At 45.9% G+C, this 18,497-nt stretch overlaps 1 protein-coding gene across 14 annotated transcripts in view; it reads left to right on the top strand.

The window, feature by feature from the left end:
• ATP2B4 (ATPase plasma membrane Ca2+ transporting 4) overlaps positions 1-7,215 on the top strand; it is a 109,153-nt gene extending 101,938 nt beyond the window's left edge. For 13 of the 14 annotated variants that reach the window (XM_084976797.1, XM_021063195.2, XM_084976798.1 and 10 more), the window contains one exon: positions 2,649-7,215. In XM_084976797.1, the coding sequence (XP_084832923.1) occupies positions 2,649-2,674 (26 nt within the window). In that variant the 3' untranslated portion in view covers positions 2,675-7,215. The remainder of the gene's footprint in view (positions 1-2,648) is intronic. The other variant, XM_021063200.2, reaches the window with a different exon arrangement.
• The last annotated feature ends 11,282 nt before the right edge of the window (positions 7,216-18,497 follow it).

The raw sequence follows: 18,497 nt of genomic DNA on the forward strand, positions 1-18,497 counted from the left end.
ATCCAGCCCCAATTTTTTATTAATTTTTAAAATTTTTTTAATTTATTTGTTGTTTTGCTTTTCAGGGCCACACCCACAGCATATGGAAGTTCCCAGCCTAGGGGTCGAATCTGAACTACAGCTGAAGACCTATACCACAGCTCATGGCAATGCCGGATCCCCGACCCACGGAGCGAGGTCAGGGGCCGAACCCACATCTTCATGGATACTTGTTGGATTCATTACGGCTAAGCCACAGTGGGAACTCCCCAACCCCAATTTTTAAAAATCTGTTTTCTAGATTGGACTCCACATGTAATTGTTTTAACAAAGTACTCAATTGCTTCAAAAAAAAAAGTATAGAAGCAGGAAGTTTAAAAATTACTGATGTTGAAGATGATCAACTCCTGGTATAAAGGTACCTGTTCTCTCCTGTAGCACTTCTTAGAAGTGTTGAGATCTCAACAGTGAGTGAAAATTATGGGCTAGATATCACTCCTACACGGGGTGGGATGGCTTTGCGCCCATCTCTTGAGCAGGGTTGGGGAGAAGGCACTGGATTTGGGATTCCTCAATCCGTGTTGCCTTGCTCTAGGATTTGACATGGATCAATTAAAACCTGGGACCTCCTGAAAATCAGATGGAACCTGTGTTCCATCTGATCTCACCCGAGGATGGAAAACTAGGTTCCTACTATCTTGTGCAATGTGGTGAGTGGGTGCCCAGGTCCCTTGATTCTTCTGGCTGAAGTGTCAAGCTGATCCCATTGAGTGACAGAAAGTCCTTTGTCTTCTGAGCTTTGAGCACCCTCCCTCCCAGGTGGGTCTGCCAGTTTGTTGTGGTGTAAGGCAAGATGAGGAAAGTCTTAGCCGGCAGAGACATGGCTTTAATGAACCTTCTTTGTGCTTTCTTTCTGAAGGTTCTATACCGTGATAGGAAACATTGGAACGAGCAATCCAGCCAGTTTATTTACCTGCTTCTTTGTGTGCTCTGCCGTCTCCCGCATTCTTGCCTCTTCTCCAGGAAGATACTCTTTATTCAAGATCAGAGTAATAAAAGATATGCCCTACCGTAACCCCCATCATTTCTCCTTATCTCCCTCCCCAAGTCAATAATTTCTCTGACCTCACTTGCATTTCTTTTCTGAGGGAAGAACTTTTGAACAAGACTAGGATTAGCCACCTCTCAACAACCAAAACTGTCCTCCAACCACTCTCTCTTCCCCTGGCCTCTCTCTCCAACCTCTCGGGATCCAACCTTCTCTTCCTACCCCAATTCTACCAACTCAAGTTCTAAACCATACCTCAGAGAGGCCTACCGTTCAGAAAAGCAGCTGCCAGAAGAGCTGGTGCCTGTGGATAAGACCAAGACTGGGCAGAGGGATAAATTACTGTCGATTTTTTTTTTTTCCTCTTCTCTAAGCTGACTGAATCCCTTCCTTTGCTGTGCAGTAGAACAAAGATTTTGACCCCTACAGAGCAGTGCATTTTCCTTTGCCCAGTCAAACTCCAAATGGTTTCCTTTCCTCTGTCCCCTCAGCCCACCCCATCAGAAAAGCCTTTTGTGGCATTCTCCTGCGGCACAGCAAGTTAAGGATCCGACGTTGTCACTGCAGCAGCTCAGGTCGCTGCTGTGGTGCAGGTTCGATCCCTGGCCTGGGAACTTCCACATGCTGTGGGTGCAGCCAAAAAAAAAAAAGGCGTCTTATTTATAGCATTGCCTCCTGCATGGGGTGGTTCCCCTCCTGGTCCCATCCTTGCCCTTCGGCACGTAAGATCATTCCTCTTCACAATTTACAAACAGCTGGAGAAAGCTGCAAGACTGGGCCCAGCTGCCCCATATCAGAGACGTGGACACGTGTGTCCGGCCTCACCTGAGCTGAGAAGGGGGGGGCCTTCTTTTAGTGTCAGGAGGATGCGTGTCTTTAGATGCGTGTATTTCGTCTACCTCTTCTACCTTCTTTGGTGGAAGAGGACATGGTGGAGGTTGTGGGATATAAATATATGCATGTTTCCTGACTGAAAGGGCCGTCATTAAACCAGAGAGTATAAGAGTTGTCATTTCTTGCATGCTGCTGACACAAATGAAGATTGGTTTGTCTGCCTTGCTGCACGATATTCGTGGTCACTTATCACCCAAAGTGTATTGTGTGCAAATTGATATGTATTTGGCTCTTTGAGGGTCTTAAATGGATAATTAAATGTCCACGTGTAATTTTTCCATTCCACCTACAAAATGTTTGGCCTCGACGCAGAAATCCACGTCTGACTCATCTTTTAAGTTTGGCTATTAATTTGCACCTGGTTCCCACATCCTTGCCCTTCATCCAAAAGAACTAATGAATCTTTTTGTTTTCTGTTTCATTTTAAGAGTGGATTGTTTAGGGGTGCTAACTTTGCTTTGGGTTTTCTACTTTTTTTACGCAGCTTTTGAAATACTCTAGCTGTTTGCCATGACTCACCCTCCCTACCCCACCTCCGTGCTTGATATTTGAGCCACATGATGTTTCTAGTGTCTCATGGTCTCTTCTCATATGTTTGGTTTTGGTTGTTGAGCCGTAGTGTTTTGTTTGGGTTTTGTTTCTCTCCTCAAACCACCCAGTTCCTTGTTCCACAAACCGGTTCTCACCTCCCTATTTTCTCATCCTCCTTTTCCTTCCCCTGGTGTAGATCAAAGTGGTCAAAGCGTTCCATAGTTCCCTCCACGAAAGCATTCAGAAACCCAAGAACCAAAACTCCATCCACAACTTCATGACCCACCCTGAATTCGCCATAGATGAGGAGGGGCCACGAACACCACTCCTGGAAGAACAAGAGGAAAACTTTGAAAAAGTTTCTAAGCCTGGGACTAGGATGCTTCTGTCGGATGGTGAGGTCACAACACATGCCAACAAAAACAACAACGCGGTGGATTGCAGCCAAGTGCAAATCGTTGCCTCCCCGTCGGACAGCCCTCTGCACAGCCTGGAGACGTCAGTTTGAGCTTCGTTCTCTGACTCCCATTCCTGCTTTCCCTATTTCCCTTTTTATCTATCCCGTCAATAAGGTGATGATGGGACTTTTCACTGTCATGTCAGCTGCTCCCAAGTATGTGTGAACCCCCGCCTGACCATAAAGGGGCAAGAGCACAGACCTAGAAGGATTTCGACTCAAACTTGAGTTGGGGTTTGTAGCAGAACCCAGTTAAACCCCAGGCAGGTAATGAATGATAGAATCTACTCCTCGGGTGTATCAGTGGTCATTTTTAAAGAAATGACGAGAATCCTCTTGACATCTACCCCAACCCAAGTTCTCCCCAGCATTGATACCTATGTCATCAGTCTCCTGACTTCTGGATTTTTACCCTGTGAGTCTGTACTGTTTACAAGTTCAGTTAAGGGTTCAGAGTGACAAATATCCTCAAACGGAATGTGTTGAGGTAGGAATGGAAGGTATAGAATCAGCCCTTAGAGTGATTGTTAAAACAACTTTTCCATTTTGAAAACTGATACCTAAAGCCCTTTCCCTTTTGCTGCCCAAAGCCTCCCCACCGTCTCTTGGTCTTTCGGGACCATTGTCTTCCTCACCTTCACTCGTTTTAAGTTGTGATGATTAAGAAAATAGAAAGGACACAGATGAATTGAGTCGACTTTGACCCTTTCTCCCTCGTGGTTACTAATGGAACCAACCCTTGACTTAATTCTAGAGGCAGAGAGGTTTCTTTGCTAGAATCGGAGTCCTTTGGAAGCAATTTAGAGCTGGTAAGAATGTATTCCTGCTGTTACCAGGTTATCTATTTCCAAACTGCCATCTTGTCAGGCAATGTGGTTTCTAAGTGCCAGGGAGATCAGCCTTGACCATGAAGTTTGCATATATGTGGTGTGTAGTTTTTACCTGAAGCCTGAGCTTTCTCCTGTTCCTAAAGTGGTGGCAAAGGAATGAATTAAGAATGACCCTGCCTCCTAACTGGACTTGGATATTAAGGACCAGAGGCTGACATGTCTAGGACAAGACAGACCATCAAAGCTAACTCTGTTGAATCCTCCTCGGGTAACCACCTCTGCTTTCAAAGCCATTTGCCAAGGCTCATCCAAGGCAGGACCTGATTTTGGCAGAAGTGAGTATTGAGAGGCCTTGGGAGAGGCCAGAGTGCCGTTCCAGCAGGATATGAGAAAGCTTTCCCCTGAGAAACAGAAACCTTGAGCTTAGGTGGCTGGGGACCAGCTTGGACATTCCCTTCTGTTTTCTAATTCTACTCTTGACCATGTCCCCAACTCATCCAGTCTCTGAAAAGGCCCCAGACTTTCTCAGATACTCTGATTTTGAAAATACGTATCTGAAGTGGGAGGCTCCAGTGACATTTTGCTGACTTAAGGAAGCAAAAGACCCACCCTGAAAAGCTCCCTCCCTCCTCCCTCATGCCTTGCTTGCTCAAGCGCCCTCCAGAATGTGCTCGTGCTCGATGCTGCACAGTAAAGCCCTGTGCCTTCTCTCCCCGAACACTGCCCGAAGCATCCCCTTCCCACCTGCCTCTCAGGATCTGGGGACTTCGTGAGATGTTTAAGTGTTCCTTAATGGGACAAGGTGGAGCCACGTTTGCAGGAGCTCCATTTCTATCCCTGCCCACGTTGACGTAAGCTCTTCTGTGCGGGGTCAGCTCGTGTCTGCCAATTCCTCTCTCCCATTAGATAAAGGAAGCCTGTCCCCCTCTTTCCAGGGTGATGGGAATAAGGAGAAGGGGCTTGAGGCGCTTATGGACTGCCAGATTTCCACTGGGGAGAGTCAGGAGACCTGAACCTCTCCTCTCCAGCCTTTTCTTCTGGGTCCCTCCTCCCTCACCCCTTCCCGTGAGCTGTCCTAGGAAGGAAGAATAAAGCAACAGAACCCCCTACTCATGCCCATTAGCTACATAATCCACTGCATTTGACTTTGGTTTTGTAAAGGCTTCATGCTTCAGTGATCTTTTCTCTGTCTTTAATGCTCATGGGGGAAGAAACAGCTCACCCAAGGTGTTAGGTTTTCAGATACATATTTATTAAGTACATTGGAAGATTTAGTTCTGTCGAGTCTTTTATTACCTCAGATCAGTTTTTAAAACAAACTTTGGAGGCTCTTTTATCATTCCTGCTCCCAAAAGACTCTCATGGTGCCTGACAGGTTACTCTTGAGGGCTTGTGTCTACTTGTTTAAAGTCAATGGGGTTTTTTTGTGTGTATTCTAGTTTCCATAGTAGGAGAGAAAATATAGAAATATTATGCAAAAATATATAGTTTTCTTTAGATCATAAACTGATATTTTTTGAGTCAGCCATATGTATTTTGTTTAAAGGATTTAAAATAAAATGCTGTCATGTAACCCTGTGGAAGGGAGCACATAACCAGCTGTTAGACATGACAAGTGACTTAGTATATTTGTAATTGGTTTGAAACCAATACACCGTACTTCCTTTCTCCAAACAGCCATCTTTATACTTGGGGGGGGGGGAAAGAAATCTCTTGAGTTCTAGAATTTTTTAATATAAAATTTGTTGATATGGGATTGAGTAAGTTTAAGTGTTTATGTGCATATATTTTTTATATAAGTTTTTTTTTTCCTGTGTAGTTTCAGTGATCCAACTGGCCATGAATAAATATGGTATAAGTTAATAACGCTTTCCCCCAAAATGGTGCTTTGAAAAGGGTGTGATGGGGAAAATATTATCCCAGATTCCTCTCTCGATAAACCTAGAAAGATGGGCTGTAGATTATGGCTGAGAAGGAAGGCATCCAGGAGGAAGGGACAGCCAGCAGGACAGGGAGATGGGTACCCCCAACTAGCCATCAGGATCAGGGGCCTCCTCGGTTAGATTGGTATTTCGTGAAGGGCAACCAGCAGAGTGGTACCCAAGACACTGGGCTGCGAGGATACTCTGATTTGGGGTTTGCATTTTTATGGTTCTCTCACCTCCTATTGCCCCTGGAGTTTCCCATGGTTCTCTCACCTCCTATTGCCCCTGCAGTTTCCCATTTGTGATTTTTTTGTGCAAGGATCTGATTTAAGACTTCTTTCCCTCCCCTAGAAAAGTTTCATGCATTATATTAGACGGGAGATAGAACTCTAAGTGGAAAACAACAGCTGTTTCTAGCCCTGGGTGACAATCTTAGGACTAGGTCCTTCCCAGAGGTGTCCTCTGCCCTCTGAAGTGACTCCTTCATTTGTAAAAGTGGCAGAGAGACCATCGAGAAACCAGCACCTGTGAGTTCTTTAGAGGTTGGGTTTCTTCTTCTCTTTGAGCTTCAGAGGGGAGAGTTTGCACAGTTCAGTCTGAGTGATTACCTCCCTGCTGAAAACCAGAGGTGTGTGGCAAGCTCACATGTGCCCCGAAACCTCTAAACACGTCACTTCCTTTCTTCCCTGCTTGCCCGGCCTGGTGATTGAAGCAGCCCGCGATGTCATCACAGAGTGCACACTTCCTCGCTCTTCTTATCTGGGGACCACCCCACTGCAGTGGTGGAGGTGGGGCACTTTTAAATGCCCGCTCTTCTCAAGCCATTCCAGCCTCTTCCTCAGAATAGACCAGACACCCTTGCATTCGGCTCAGTGCCATCCTTTACGTCCCCAGCCCTGCTGTTAGACCCGTTGTCCCCTTTCCTCCTAATGAGGAGAGGTGGAGGGAGAAGAGCTCCCCATGACTGAATTGGCCTTTGGCTCATGTTTTCTCCCCATAATGTATATATGCCATATGTGAATATGCCATATATATGTGCCAACAAATCTATCTACGTTGTTCTTTTCAAATCAGCACGCAGATAGGATTTCGAGTTTCTTCTTCTTCTTTTTTTTTTTTCAGTAACTAAGTATAGCAAGCACTGGTATTTTTGTATAAAAGAAAAAAAAACAAACAAAAGATTGACTATTGTGATCTGCATGACATAAACTAACAAATGGTGACATCCAAGCAATGTGTACCCCAGTGTGTGTTGCCATAATTTGCAGGTGAGCTAAACAGTGCACCCAGTCTGTATTTGCATTTTGATATTATTTAAGCTCTCTGTACAATGTTCTGCATGTATTTATATGGTTCTTAGGGAAAAAAATGCTATAAACTGGCAAATCTGAAATTCAGATATGTTGTTCCACTGAGACAGGAAGAATAGAAGGAGAGTTTTAAAAGAAGGGAAAAAAGGGATACTTTTTTTTGGAACCAATAAAGCCGTCGCTGATGAGCAGAAACCGATACTATTGTGCACTGAGAATAAAAACCCATACCCACTTGTAACTGCGCTGTCCTCAATGTGTGTCCACTTGGCGGGTAATGTTGCTGGTTTCAAAATTGAGAAGGGATCAGCCACAGTCAAGTAGAGAACCTGTCTGTGCAAGTCCAGAGCTCAGCTTGTCATTGGATCCTGGCCTGCTTCTCTGCCACCACCTCACAGCCTAGTGCCAGGTTCATTCTCTTGAAGTCTTTCATTCCCTTGGGCTTTGCTCTGCCCATCTTAGTTAGAATCTGCAGTCAGGAAACTATGGAGCTGGAGCGTTTGAAAAAGGTTGAGGAACTCCCGTCATGGCTGAGCAGAAACGAATCTGACTAACACCCATGAGGACACAGGTTTGATCCCTGGCCTCGCTCAGTAGGTTAAGGATCTGGCATTGCCGTGAGCTGTGGTGTAGCTCTGTCTCAGATGCAGCTCAGAACTGGTGTTGCTGTGGCTGTGGTGTAGGCTGGCAGCTATAGCTCTGATTCGACCCCTAGCCTATGAACCTCCATATGCTGCAGGTATGGCCCTAAAATAAAGAAAAAAACAAAAAGGAGGAATATGGAAGAGTAAGAAAGAGGCGTGGCAGTCTTTTTTTTTTTTTTTTTTTTTTTTTTTTTTGCTTTTTTTGCTTTGCTGTGCTTTATTTTTATTTTTAACAAAATACTTTGGGAAAAATAGTTTCCATTATATTAGCAGCTATTTCCTACCTTCTTTCTGGAGTTTTCCAGTTCCCATCTTCCAAAGTTGGTTTTTTTGTTTTGTTTTGTTTTCCCCTTTTTGGTTTGGAGGTTTTGTTTGTTTGTTTTAGTTCCATTCCCTGGGTCTCTAGCATGACCAATATTAGGCATTAGTTTCAGGTCTAAACAGCTTCCTGGCAGGTCAATTAGGTTCTGAGCTTTTACATCTTAGAACACAACTCATCCAGATGCACAGGAAAGGACATTGTCAGCTCCCCAAGGTCTTTTAGGAAAGGTGTGGTTTTGTTTGTTTTTTTTTTTTCTTTTTCTTTTATTTATTTATTTATTTATTTATTTTGCTTTTAAGGGCTGCACCCACAGCATATGGAGGTTCTCAGAATAGGGGTCGAATCGGAGTTACAGCTGCCGGCCTACACCATAGCCACAGCAACTCAGGATCTAAGCTGTGTCTGCGACCTACACCAGAGCTCATGGCAACTCCAGATCCTTAACCCACTGAGCGAGGCCAGGGATGGAACCCACAACCTTATGGTTCCTAGTCATATTCATTTCCACTGCACCACAACAGGAAAGTATGATGTTGGGGGACATCAGCTGTTTCAACAGGCTGGTTCTGAAAGCAGAACTGGGAGTTCCCTGGTGGCGTAAGTGGTTAAGGATTCAGCGTTGTCACTGCTGTGGCTCAAGGTCAGTCCCTGGCCTGGGAACTACTGCCTCATGTTCAGCCAAAAGAAAAGAACAGAAAGAAAACAGAACCAGCCCTAGTCGAAAAAGTCTTTTGTAGTGAGACATATTATCCCCACTTTTCCTGCCTGTCCCAGGTTACTCTCCACAGGCTGCCCATTTAGTTTCTTTCAAACATACCGGGGAAAAAATAACCAAACAAAGAGGGGTTGGGACTTATTTGACAACAGTTCTTAGCCTGGGAACTCTATATGCTGTGGATGCAGCCCTTTGGGGAAAAAAAAAAAAAAAAAATTCAAAGGCACAGTGGCACAGTCATATACATTTTTGAGACAAAAGATCCTACATCAAAATGATACGCTGATATTTTCTATGATCACCAAGGATAAATGTCCAGGTAAATATACACAAAGCGAACAGCAAGTCACCATGACCCCCTACAGAGCCGGGAACAAAAAGTTATTCTTTTAAGCAGTTTACATTGCTAGGGTCAGAAAAAAGAAAATAAAATTGACCTTTACGTGGAGCGGGTCCATTTTCGAGGAGTCCTGGTTAATGTGTAAGGCAGAAGCACACAGTACATGAGGGCGGGGGGCCCAAACAAACACAGAATTTGATGTTTAATTTTTTCTTGTCCTGCCTTAAAATATAAACTTCATCACCTGTTACTAACTCTCTGTGTGGTGTCACCAACATTCAGTTGTCCCCAACATGAACCTAAGCCACAAGAGGTAACAACCTGCTGGATTCATAGACCAGAATGCCTTTTAGCTTTGAAAGGCAGTGACTTCAATGCTTGCCCATATCCTGAAGGAATTAATCTTGAGTTCTCTGAAGTGTGTTTCTGGAGTTCCTGTTATGGCTCAGTGGTTAAAGAATCTGACTGGGATCCATGAGGACACAGGTTCTATCCTTGGTCTTGCTCGGTGGGTTAAGGATCCAGCATTGCCATGAGTTGTGGTGTAGGTCAGAGATGCAGCTTGGATCCTGAGTAGCTGTGGCTGTGTAGGCCCACAGCTATAGCTCTGATTGGACCCCTAGCCTGGGAACTTCCATATGCTGCAGTGTGGCCCTAAGAAGACCAAAGACAAAAAAAAAAAAAAATTAATGAAATGTGTTTCAAAGAACACTTCCCAATCCTCAGAAAATACACACATAGAAGAGAGCAGTCTCTTGGGAATGTCCTCCAGTGTCACCCCCTCAGAGGCCAGTGTCAAAACCAGGATGCCACTTCATACTTACCTGAGAAGTTAAATGACCCAGGAGTTCCCTGGTAGCTCAGCAAGTTAGGGGTCTGGAGTTGTCATGGCTGTGGAAAGAGTTAGCCCCTAGCCTGGGAACTTCTACATGCCATGGTCTCAGCCAAAAAAAAAAGTTAAATGACCCACATATTTGGAAATCCAAATTACAATCAGAAGTTTGACTTATGCTCACGAAATACTTGAACTAGTGCCATCACACTTGGAACTGGTTGCATCATCTCTGCTAAGATAGATCTGGCCCGAGTTCAGCCTCAGGGCCACTTGGTTTCCTGCTGTCCCCTGTACTAAAGGCCACCTAGGCCACCCTCCAAACAGCACAATTAATTAGTTTCTTGCTGTGCTAGACCTAAGAATACTATATTGAAAGACTGTGGTTTATTTTTTTTTAACTCCAGATCTTCATATCTTGGTCTTATTTAAAGCAAACATAGGAGTTCCCGTCGTGGCGCAGTGGTTAACGAATCCGACTAGGAACCATGAGGTTGCGGGTTCGGTCCCTGCCCTTGCTCAGTGGGTTAAGGATCCAGAGTTACCGTGAGCTGTGGTGTAGGTTGCAGATGCGGCTCGGATCCCGCGTTGCTGTGGCTCTGGCGTTGGCCGGTGGCTACAGCTCCGATTCGACCCCTAGCCTGGGAACCTCCATATGCCGCGGGAGCGGCCTAAGAAATAGCAAAAAAAAAAAGACAAAAAATAAAAATAAAAAAATAAAGCAAACATATGTGAAACCTTTTTTGGGAGTTGCCATCATGGCTCAGGAGAAATGAATCTGACTAGCATCCATGAGGACATGGGTTTGATCCCTGGCCTTGCTCAGTGGGTTAAGGATCTGGCATTGCCGTGAGCTGTGGTGTAGGTCGCAGACACGGCTTGGATCCTGTGTTGCTGTGGCTGTGGTGTAGGCCAGTGGCTACAGCTCCGATTTGACCCCTAGCCTGGGAACTTCCATATGCTGTGGGTGCGGACCTAAAAAGACAAAACAAAAATAAAACACAAGAAAGCCTAATTTGGTTTTTTGTTTTTTGTGTTTTAGGATCTCTCTGACACTGGTACTGTTTCCACTCTTGCTCTAGTGTCTAAAATTGTGGAGTTCCCGTCGTGGCACAGTGGTTGGCGAATCCGACTATGAACCATGAGGTTTCGGGTTCAATCCCTGGCCTTGTTCAGAGGGTTAAGGATCTGGCATTGCTGTGAGCTGTGGTGTAGGTTGCAGATGTGGCTTGGATCCCGTGTTTCTGTGGCTCTGGTGTAGGCCGGCAGCAACAGCTCCGATTAGACCCCTAGCCTGGGAACCTCCATGTGCCACGAGAGCGGCCCAAGAAATGGCAGAAAGACAAAAAAAAACAAAACAAACAAACAAACAAAAAACCAAAAAAAATTGCTATTAATAACCATTGGACAGTGTCTAGATGGCATTTCTCCTTCATTGCTTTATCTTCCCGGAAAGCAACATTACTGTGTGTGCACTGACCTCTATTGCACACTGGATAATGCCGGCTTCACATGGGGCTCAGACACTTCAACTGCAGCAAAGACAAATTGTTCCACAGTCCATAAGGTACAAGAAATCTGTTTCTCTTCTTTTCTAAATCAAGTCAAATCTAGCACCAAACTAGGTAGCACTGGCCAAGATCTGTGAGAGGCCTCTGCTAGTCTCTTTTTCTTTTTTTTTCTTTTTAGGGCTGCACCTGCAGTATCAAATGGAAGTTCCCAGGCTACGGGTTGAATTGGACCTGCAATGCCAGATCTGAGCTACATCTGCAACCTACACCACAGCTCACGGCAACGCTGGATCTGTAACCCACTGAGCAAGGCCTGGGATGGAACCTGCATCCTCGTGGATATTAGTCAGGTTCATTTCCGCTGCACCACGAAGGGAACCCCCCGTGGTCTCTTTAAATTTAGTCCTGGGGAAGAGAGACAAAAGAAATAAGTAAATATAGAGCATGTCGAATGTTGACAAGAACCTAGGAGAAAAGTAAAGTGGTATAAGGAAAGCAGGGAGTACAAGGCATGAGAACTCTTGCCAAGTGGTCGGGAGGCGGGGGTGGGGGGCGTCTCTGACAAAGAGACATTCATAAAGAGAAGAGAAGGAAGTAAGAGAATGAGCTACATAAATATGTGGAGGAAAGAGATTCTAGGCACAGCAAGTGCAAAGGCCCTGAGGCAGGTGATCTTTCTTTGAGGACATGCAAGGGAGCTTACAATTGAATGACTAAGTGGGAAAGTGAAAAAGATAAGTTCAGAGATGGAGAGTTGGAAATGGACATCAAAACTGTAAGCCAGTATAAAGTTGGCTTTCATGAAACAGGAATTCATTGGAGGAATTTTTTTTCTTTTCTTTTTAGGGTCACACCTGTGGCATATGGAAGTTCCCAGGCTAGGGGTTGAATCAGAGCTGTGGCTGCCCAGCCTACACCACAGCCACAGCAGTGCCCAATCCGACTCCCTGCTGGGACCTATAGCATAGCTCACAGCAATGCTGGATCCTTAACCCACTGAGGGAGGCCAGGGAGTGAACCTGCATCTTCATGGATACTAGTCGAGAGCCACAATGGAAAATCTCATTGGAGTATTTCAAAAGAGGATTGCATCTCACAGTTTAAGGGGATCATTCTAGCTATTGTATGGCTGCAAACTAGGAAAAAATGGAAGAATAATAATGCAGCCTTAGCTAGCACACATGGCACATATGGAGATAGCTTAATACTAAAGGACACAGGTAAAGTCAAACCCCACTGTCATGCTGTTGTCCTATGACACCCAAAATAGTGGAAAGAAAATGCCTATTCGGGGAGTTTCCATAGTGGTTCAGCAGTAACCAACCCAACTAGTATCCATGAGGATGCAGGTTTGATCCCTGGCCTTGCTCAGTAGGTTAAGGATCCAGCATTTCGGTGAACTGTGGTATAGATTGCAGATGCAGCTCAGATCCTGCATTGCTGTGTCTGTGGCGTAAGCCAGCAGCTGCAGCTCCGATTCGACCCCTCGCCTGGGAACTTCCATATGCTGCGGGTACAGCCCTAAAAAGACAAAAAAAATTTTTTAAAGAAAATCCTTGTTCAAAAAAAAAAAAAAAAAAGAATATATATGGTTTGCAACTCCAGCTTGTTCGGGATGCCTTGGTTAATGAAATGATTGAAATGATATTTTGTTCCCTTATGGAAGAAGGGAACAAAAAAAACCCATCTTGACCTGTGCCCTCCCAGTTCCAGGCTCCCGCCCCTGCTGTCATGCAGCTGCCCTGGCCCCAGGTAAGACCTCTGCCCTCTCGCCTCCTCTGATTTGCGCTGTGCTCTCCTCTGATTCCTAAGGTGACTACCCACCCTCTCTCTCTGTTGAGGAATCCCCCTCCTCCTGCCAGAGCTTCTCTGCTTGTGTGGCCTGGGGCGTCAGAAGCCAGCCCTCTCACAGCTCTGGGCCGAGGGAAGACTGGGGTTGGCAAGTGATTGCTCATCCCACATGCCTCATATTTATCCATGCTCCTTAGCTCTGCAGCTGCCAGGACTCAAGAGGAGGCTGCCAAACATCCAGCTCCAGCGGTCTGCCTGCTCTCAGGACAGCAGACCTAAGGAAAGGACTCTCTCACTGTCAGCAGCGCCACCCCACCTGCTCCACCAGGGCTTAGCCCAGGGGACAGAGCTTCCTTCCAATTCCTTGCTTCCAAATTCTCACTCTTCCCAAGGACCTTGGGTGGAGTTGGAGCAGGGGGCAGAGAAGCGAAATAAACATTTCTGTACTCTCTAAATCTTTCTGTCCTCACCCTGCTCTCCCACCAGTTTAACCTAAAAGGAAGACACACAAGAAGTTCTCCCGTGGCACAGTGGATTAAGGATCCCGCATTGTCACGGCACCAGCTTGGGTTGCTGCTGTGGCTCAGGTGTGATCCCTGGCCCGGGACCTTCCACATGCTGTGGATGTGGCCAAACAACAACAACAACAGCAAAAGGAGGGTACTCGCTACCGACACCAGCAAATGAGTAAGGAGGTGTGGGGTTCCTGCCATTAAGGCTCCAGCTTTATCCTGCATGGCTGTCTCAGTTCCCAGACCTTCAAGTGCAGAGCCTGGCAGCTGTTTATCCTTCACACAGGGCAGTTTTAGAATTTGGGGGAGCCTAGAAATACAATAGCCAACACAGCACATCAGGTTGCCTTTCCTTTTTTCGTTTTTTTTTTTTTTTTTTTTTTTTTCTTTTTTGGCTGCCCTGCTGTATATGGAGCTCCCGGGCCAGGGATCAGATCTGAGCCACAGTTGTGACCTAAGCCATAGCTGCAGCAATGCCAGATCCTTAACCCACTGTTCTGGGCCAAGGGTCAAACTTGCGTCCTGGTGTTCCACAATGCCCACTGCAGCAGGAGCTCCAGGTTGCCTTTCTTTTGCGCGCAGGGAAGGCAGTGCAGATTGCTTCTTCCTTTTTAATTTTATCTCTTTTTTTTAGGTCTGCACCTGTGGCATGGTTCCCAGGCTAGAGGTCGAATCGGAGCTATAGCCACTAGTCTACACTACAACCAGAGCAACACAGGATCCGAGCTGTATCTATGACCTACACCACAGCTCCTGGCAATACTGGATCCTTAACCCACTGAGCAAGGCCAGGGATTGAACCTGCATCCTCATGGATGCCAGTCAGATTCATTTCCACTGAACCACGACAGGAACTCCAGATTGCCTCTTCCTATAGCCCATGAGTATGCAGCAGAAAAAAGACTAGGACACAGATTTCTTTCTCAGTATCTCACCCTATTAGGTCATAAATACACACTTAGGTCATAAATTCACAGTAGAAATAAGCACCTGAGAGAACTCAGAGGGCGCAGTTAACTCTTAAGCTCAGGCCCTGTGCCAAATGCCAGAGATGAAATAAATAAAATACAGACCCTGCCCTGAGGCGGTTCAAAGTCTACTTGGGGAGACAAACTTTTTTTCTTTTTTTTAAGGGCCAAACCCACAGCATATGGAAGTTCCCAGGCTAGGGGTCGAATCAGATCTACGGCTGCCAGCCTACACCACAGCCACAGCAATTCAGGATCCAAGCCACGTCTGCAACCTACACCACAGCTCACAGCAATGCTGGATCCTTAACCCACTGAGCAAGGCCAGAGATTGAACCCACATCCTCATGGATCCTAGTCGGGTTCATTAACCGCAGAGCCACAAAGAGAACTCCAAGGAGACAAACATTTAAACAACTAATCCCAACCCCAATTGAGAAGCACTATTATACATGGTTCCCTGGAGACAAAAGAACAAGAATCCAGTTCCAGAGCCAAAGGGCTTCGCATACATGCTTAGGGTACATTTATTTATTTATTTATTTGCTTGCTTTATAAGGCCATACCTGCAGCATAAAGAAGTTCCCAGCTAGGGATCTCATCAGAGCTGCAGCTGCCTACCTACATCACAGCCACAGCAACGTCAGATCCTTAACCCACTGAGCGGTGCTAGGGATCAAATCCAAGTCCTCCTGTATACTAGTCAGATTGATTACCACTGAGCCATGATGGGAACTCTAGGGCAAAGTTTTTTATTTCATATTTATTTATTTATTCATTTATTTATTTATTTATTTATTTACTTTTTAGGGCCGCACCCAAAGCATGCAGAGGCTCCCAGGCTAGGGATCCAATTGGAGCTATAGATCCTGGCCTATGCCACAGCCGCAGCAACACCAGATCTGAGCCAAGTCTGCAACCTACACCAGACCCTTAACCCACCGAGTGAGGCCAGGGATCAAACCTGCGTCCTCATGGATGCTAGTCGGGTTCATTAACCACTGAGCCACGACAGGAACTCCTAAAAATAACACGTGATCTTTGCAGTAGTTCAAACAATGGATCCAAAGAAGTAAGCATTGACTAAAAAAAAATTATGCAACCTGAAAATTAAGTTTTATTTGGGGTAAATAAAATTTAACTCTGGAGCCCTGAGAAACTACTCCAAGGAAGCGAGGGGGGAATCTAGGATCTATAGTTTTTGCAACAAAGGGAAGAGAGTAGTAACAAAATGTTTACAGATAACTGGATTTACAGAAAAAAGATTTATGGAAAACCAGTTTCTATGGAAAGACGTAAAGGTCTGGGCTTACGGGAATCGCTCTTTTGATGCGCAACTTACCTGTGGGCTGTTATTCTTTCTTTCTTTCCCAAGTTCCCTCGGGGCTCACTGGCCCACCCTTGGGAGTGGCTGTTCTCACAGATGACCCTGACATCTTTTATTTTGTCACTTAACTACAGCTCAGAAGGTAGTATTTCAGAGCTGTCTGAAATACTGCCTCGAAGAGGAAGGGGGAGTTCCCATCGTGGCGCAGCAGAAACAAATCTGACGAGGAACCATGAGGTGGCAGGTTCGATCCCTGGCCTCGTTCAATGGGTTGAGGATCTGGTGTTGCCGTGAGCTGTGGTGTAGATCGCAGACACAGCTCAGATCCCACGTTGCTGTGGCTGTGGTGTAGGCTGGCGGCTAAGCTCCGATTAGACCCCTAACCTGGGACCCTCCACATGCCATGGGTGTGGCCCTGAAAAGACAAAAGACCAAAAAAAGGGGGGGAGAGGGGAAGTATTAAGATATAGGTCATAAAGGTGAAGGGGTAGGTGCCTGCAGCCCTGCACACATTTTCCAGAATTTGCTGCTGGGCTTGTGAAGATGACTCCTAGTCACAGACATCAGTCAGCACTAAAAGGATTATCGTGCTTTTTCTAGATATAAGGAGATGCAAGAATCGGGCTCCTGAGATATTCTCCTAAAAATATCTAACTGGGGAGTTACTGTTGTGGCACACTTGAAACGAATCCAACTAGTATCCATGAGCATGCAGGTTCGATCCCTGGCCTTGCTTAGCGGGTTGGGGATCCACAGCATTGCTCTGAGCTGTGGTGTAGGTCGCAGATGCGGTTCATATCTGGCATTGCTGTGGCAGTGGCATAGGCCAGCAGCTCTAGCTCTGATTGGACCCCTAGCCTGGGAACTTCCATATGCCACAGATGTGGCCCTAAAAAAAGCAAAAAACAAAAAAACAAAAAACAAAACTATCTGAAGATTTGTTCTTCCAGTTTCCCCAAGGCTCAGAGTGCCTCCCTCCTTGTCTCCACCATGAGCTCCACTCAGGGGTTGCTGGGGGTGGGCAGCTTCAGTGGCTCATATTTTACTCCATGTAGAGGCTGATGGCAAGTGACAAGCTTCCGTTTACAAAAGTAACAAAATACCTCAAACCTCACAACCCAGAAATAACCAGTACAAATTCTTAAAATGTGATTTTATTGGAATTTTACAAGAGAAAAAGAAACTTATTGAAATGAAAGAACTATGACAAAACCTAGGTTTGGCCACTCACCACTCATAATAATTCAAGAGGCTGGTGTCAGTAGAAGGAAGTTACTTTAATCAGAAAAGCTGGCAATCTGGGGAGATGATGGACTCATATCCATAGACCAACTCCAAAGATTCTGCTCAGCTGTGACAGTTTTCTTTGTTTTTGCTTTTTTCGGTTTTCTGGGGGGGTTGTCCTTTTGTTTTGTTTCGTTTTTTGCTTTTTAGAGCTGCATCTGTGGCATATGGAGGTTCCCAGGCTAGGGATCCAATCAGAGCTACAGCCTACATCCTACTCCGCAGCCACAGCAACTCAGGATCAGAGTCGCGTCTGTGACCTGCACCACAGCTCAGGGCAACGCCTGATCCTTAACCCAGTGAGCAAGGCCAGGGATTGAACCTGCAACCTCACATTTCCTAGTCAGATTCGTTTTTGCTGCAACATGACGGGAACTCCAGCCGTGACAGTTTTTAAAGGGAAAAAACTGGGGGGAAGAATCTCTATGAGTTGTTGAGGCAGGGGGTGAGGTTCTGCTTCATTCTCCTTTGTGTGCAGACTATCTGGCTCTTTCTTCAGAAGTTATCTTTCCTGCATGATCTGCCCGCAGGGTTGCTAAGGGGCTGGTTGGGGGAGAAAGCTAGTCTCTTTTTTTTTGGCTCTTTAGTTCCCAGGCTGAGGGTGGAATCAGAGCTGTAGCTGCTGGCCTACACCACAGCCACAGCAACTTGGGATCCAAGCCAGTCTGTCACCTACACCACAGCTCACGGCAGTACCAGATCCTTAACCCACTGAGCAAGGCCAGGGATCGTTCCTGAGTCCTCATGGAGACTAGTTGGGTTTGTTACCGCTGAGCCACCCTGGGAACTCAGAGCTAGTCATTTTTTAACTGCTTAATTCCTCATTCTTTCTTCTTTTTATCTAGGAAAAGATTCAACAGGTTAAACAAGGCGTAAGGTGCATTCGGGAGAGCCTAAGTTAGGAGTCAGTTTCAAGCAGTGATCTCATTCCTATAATTAGGTTCTTTTAAGGTTAGAGGGGAACAGAAATGGGCAAACAGGAAAGAGGCCAAAGAGCTGCTTTCAGAACTAGCGCAAAGGCCCAGAGTAGGAAAGCGACAATGACCCGGGCCTGCCTGGAGTGCAGAGTGCCTGCATGGGGGTGGCCATCTGAGCCTGACCACTGCGGGGAAGGCCGGGACTGTCTCTGCTTTCTGTGCAAAGCCAGTGCTTAGTGCCGTGTGGTGGAAGATGGCCGAGAGATATGTGCTTAAAGAATAAAGGAGCACACGGAATGTAGGCAGGCTAAGCATAGAGAGAGGAAGAAGGGAAGGTCTGAAGGAGTAGGCCACTAAGTG

Source organism: Sus scrofa, chromosome 9, assembly GCF_054392235.1.
Source record: "Sus scrofa isolate SSC_HxYL_T2T_F1_AM1 chromosome 9, Sscrofa_HxYL_maternal_Yorkshire_Landrace_v2.0, whole genome shotgun sequence".
In the NCBI taxonomy this organism is placed as follows: domain Eukaryota; kingdom Metazoa; phylum Chordata; class Mammalia; order Artiodactyla; family Suidae; genus Sus; species Sus scrofa.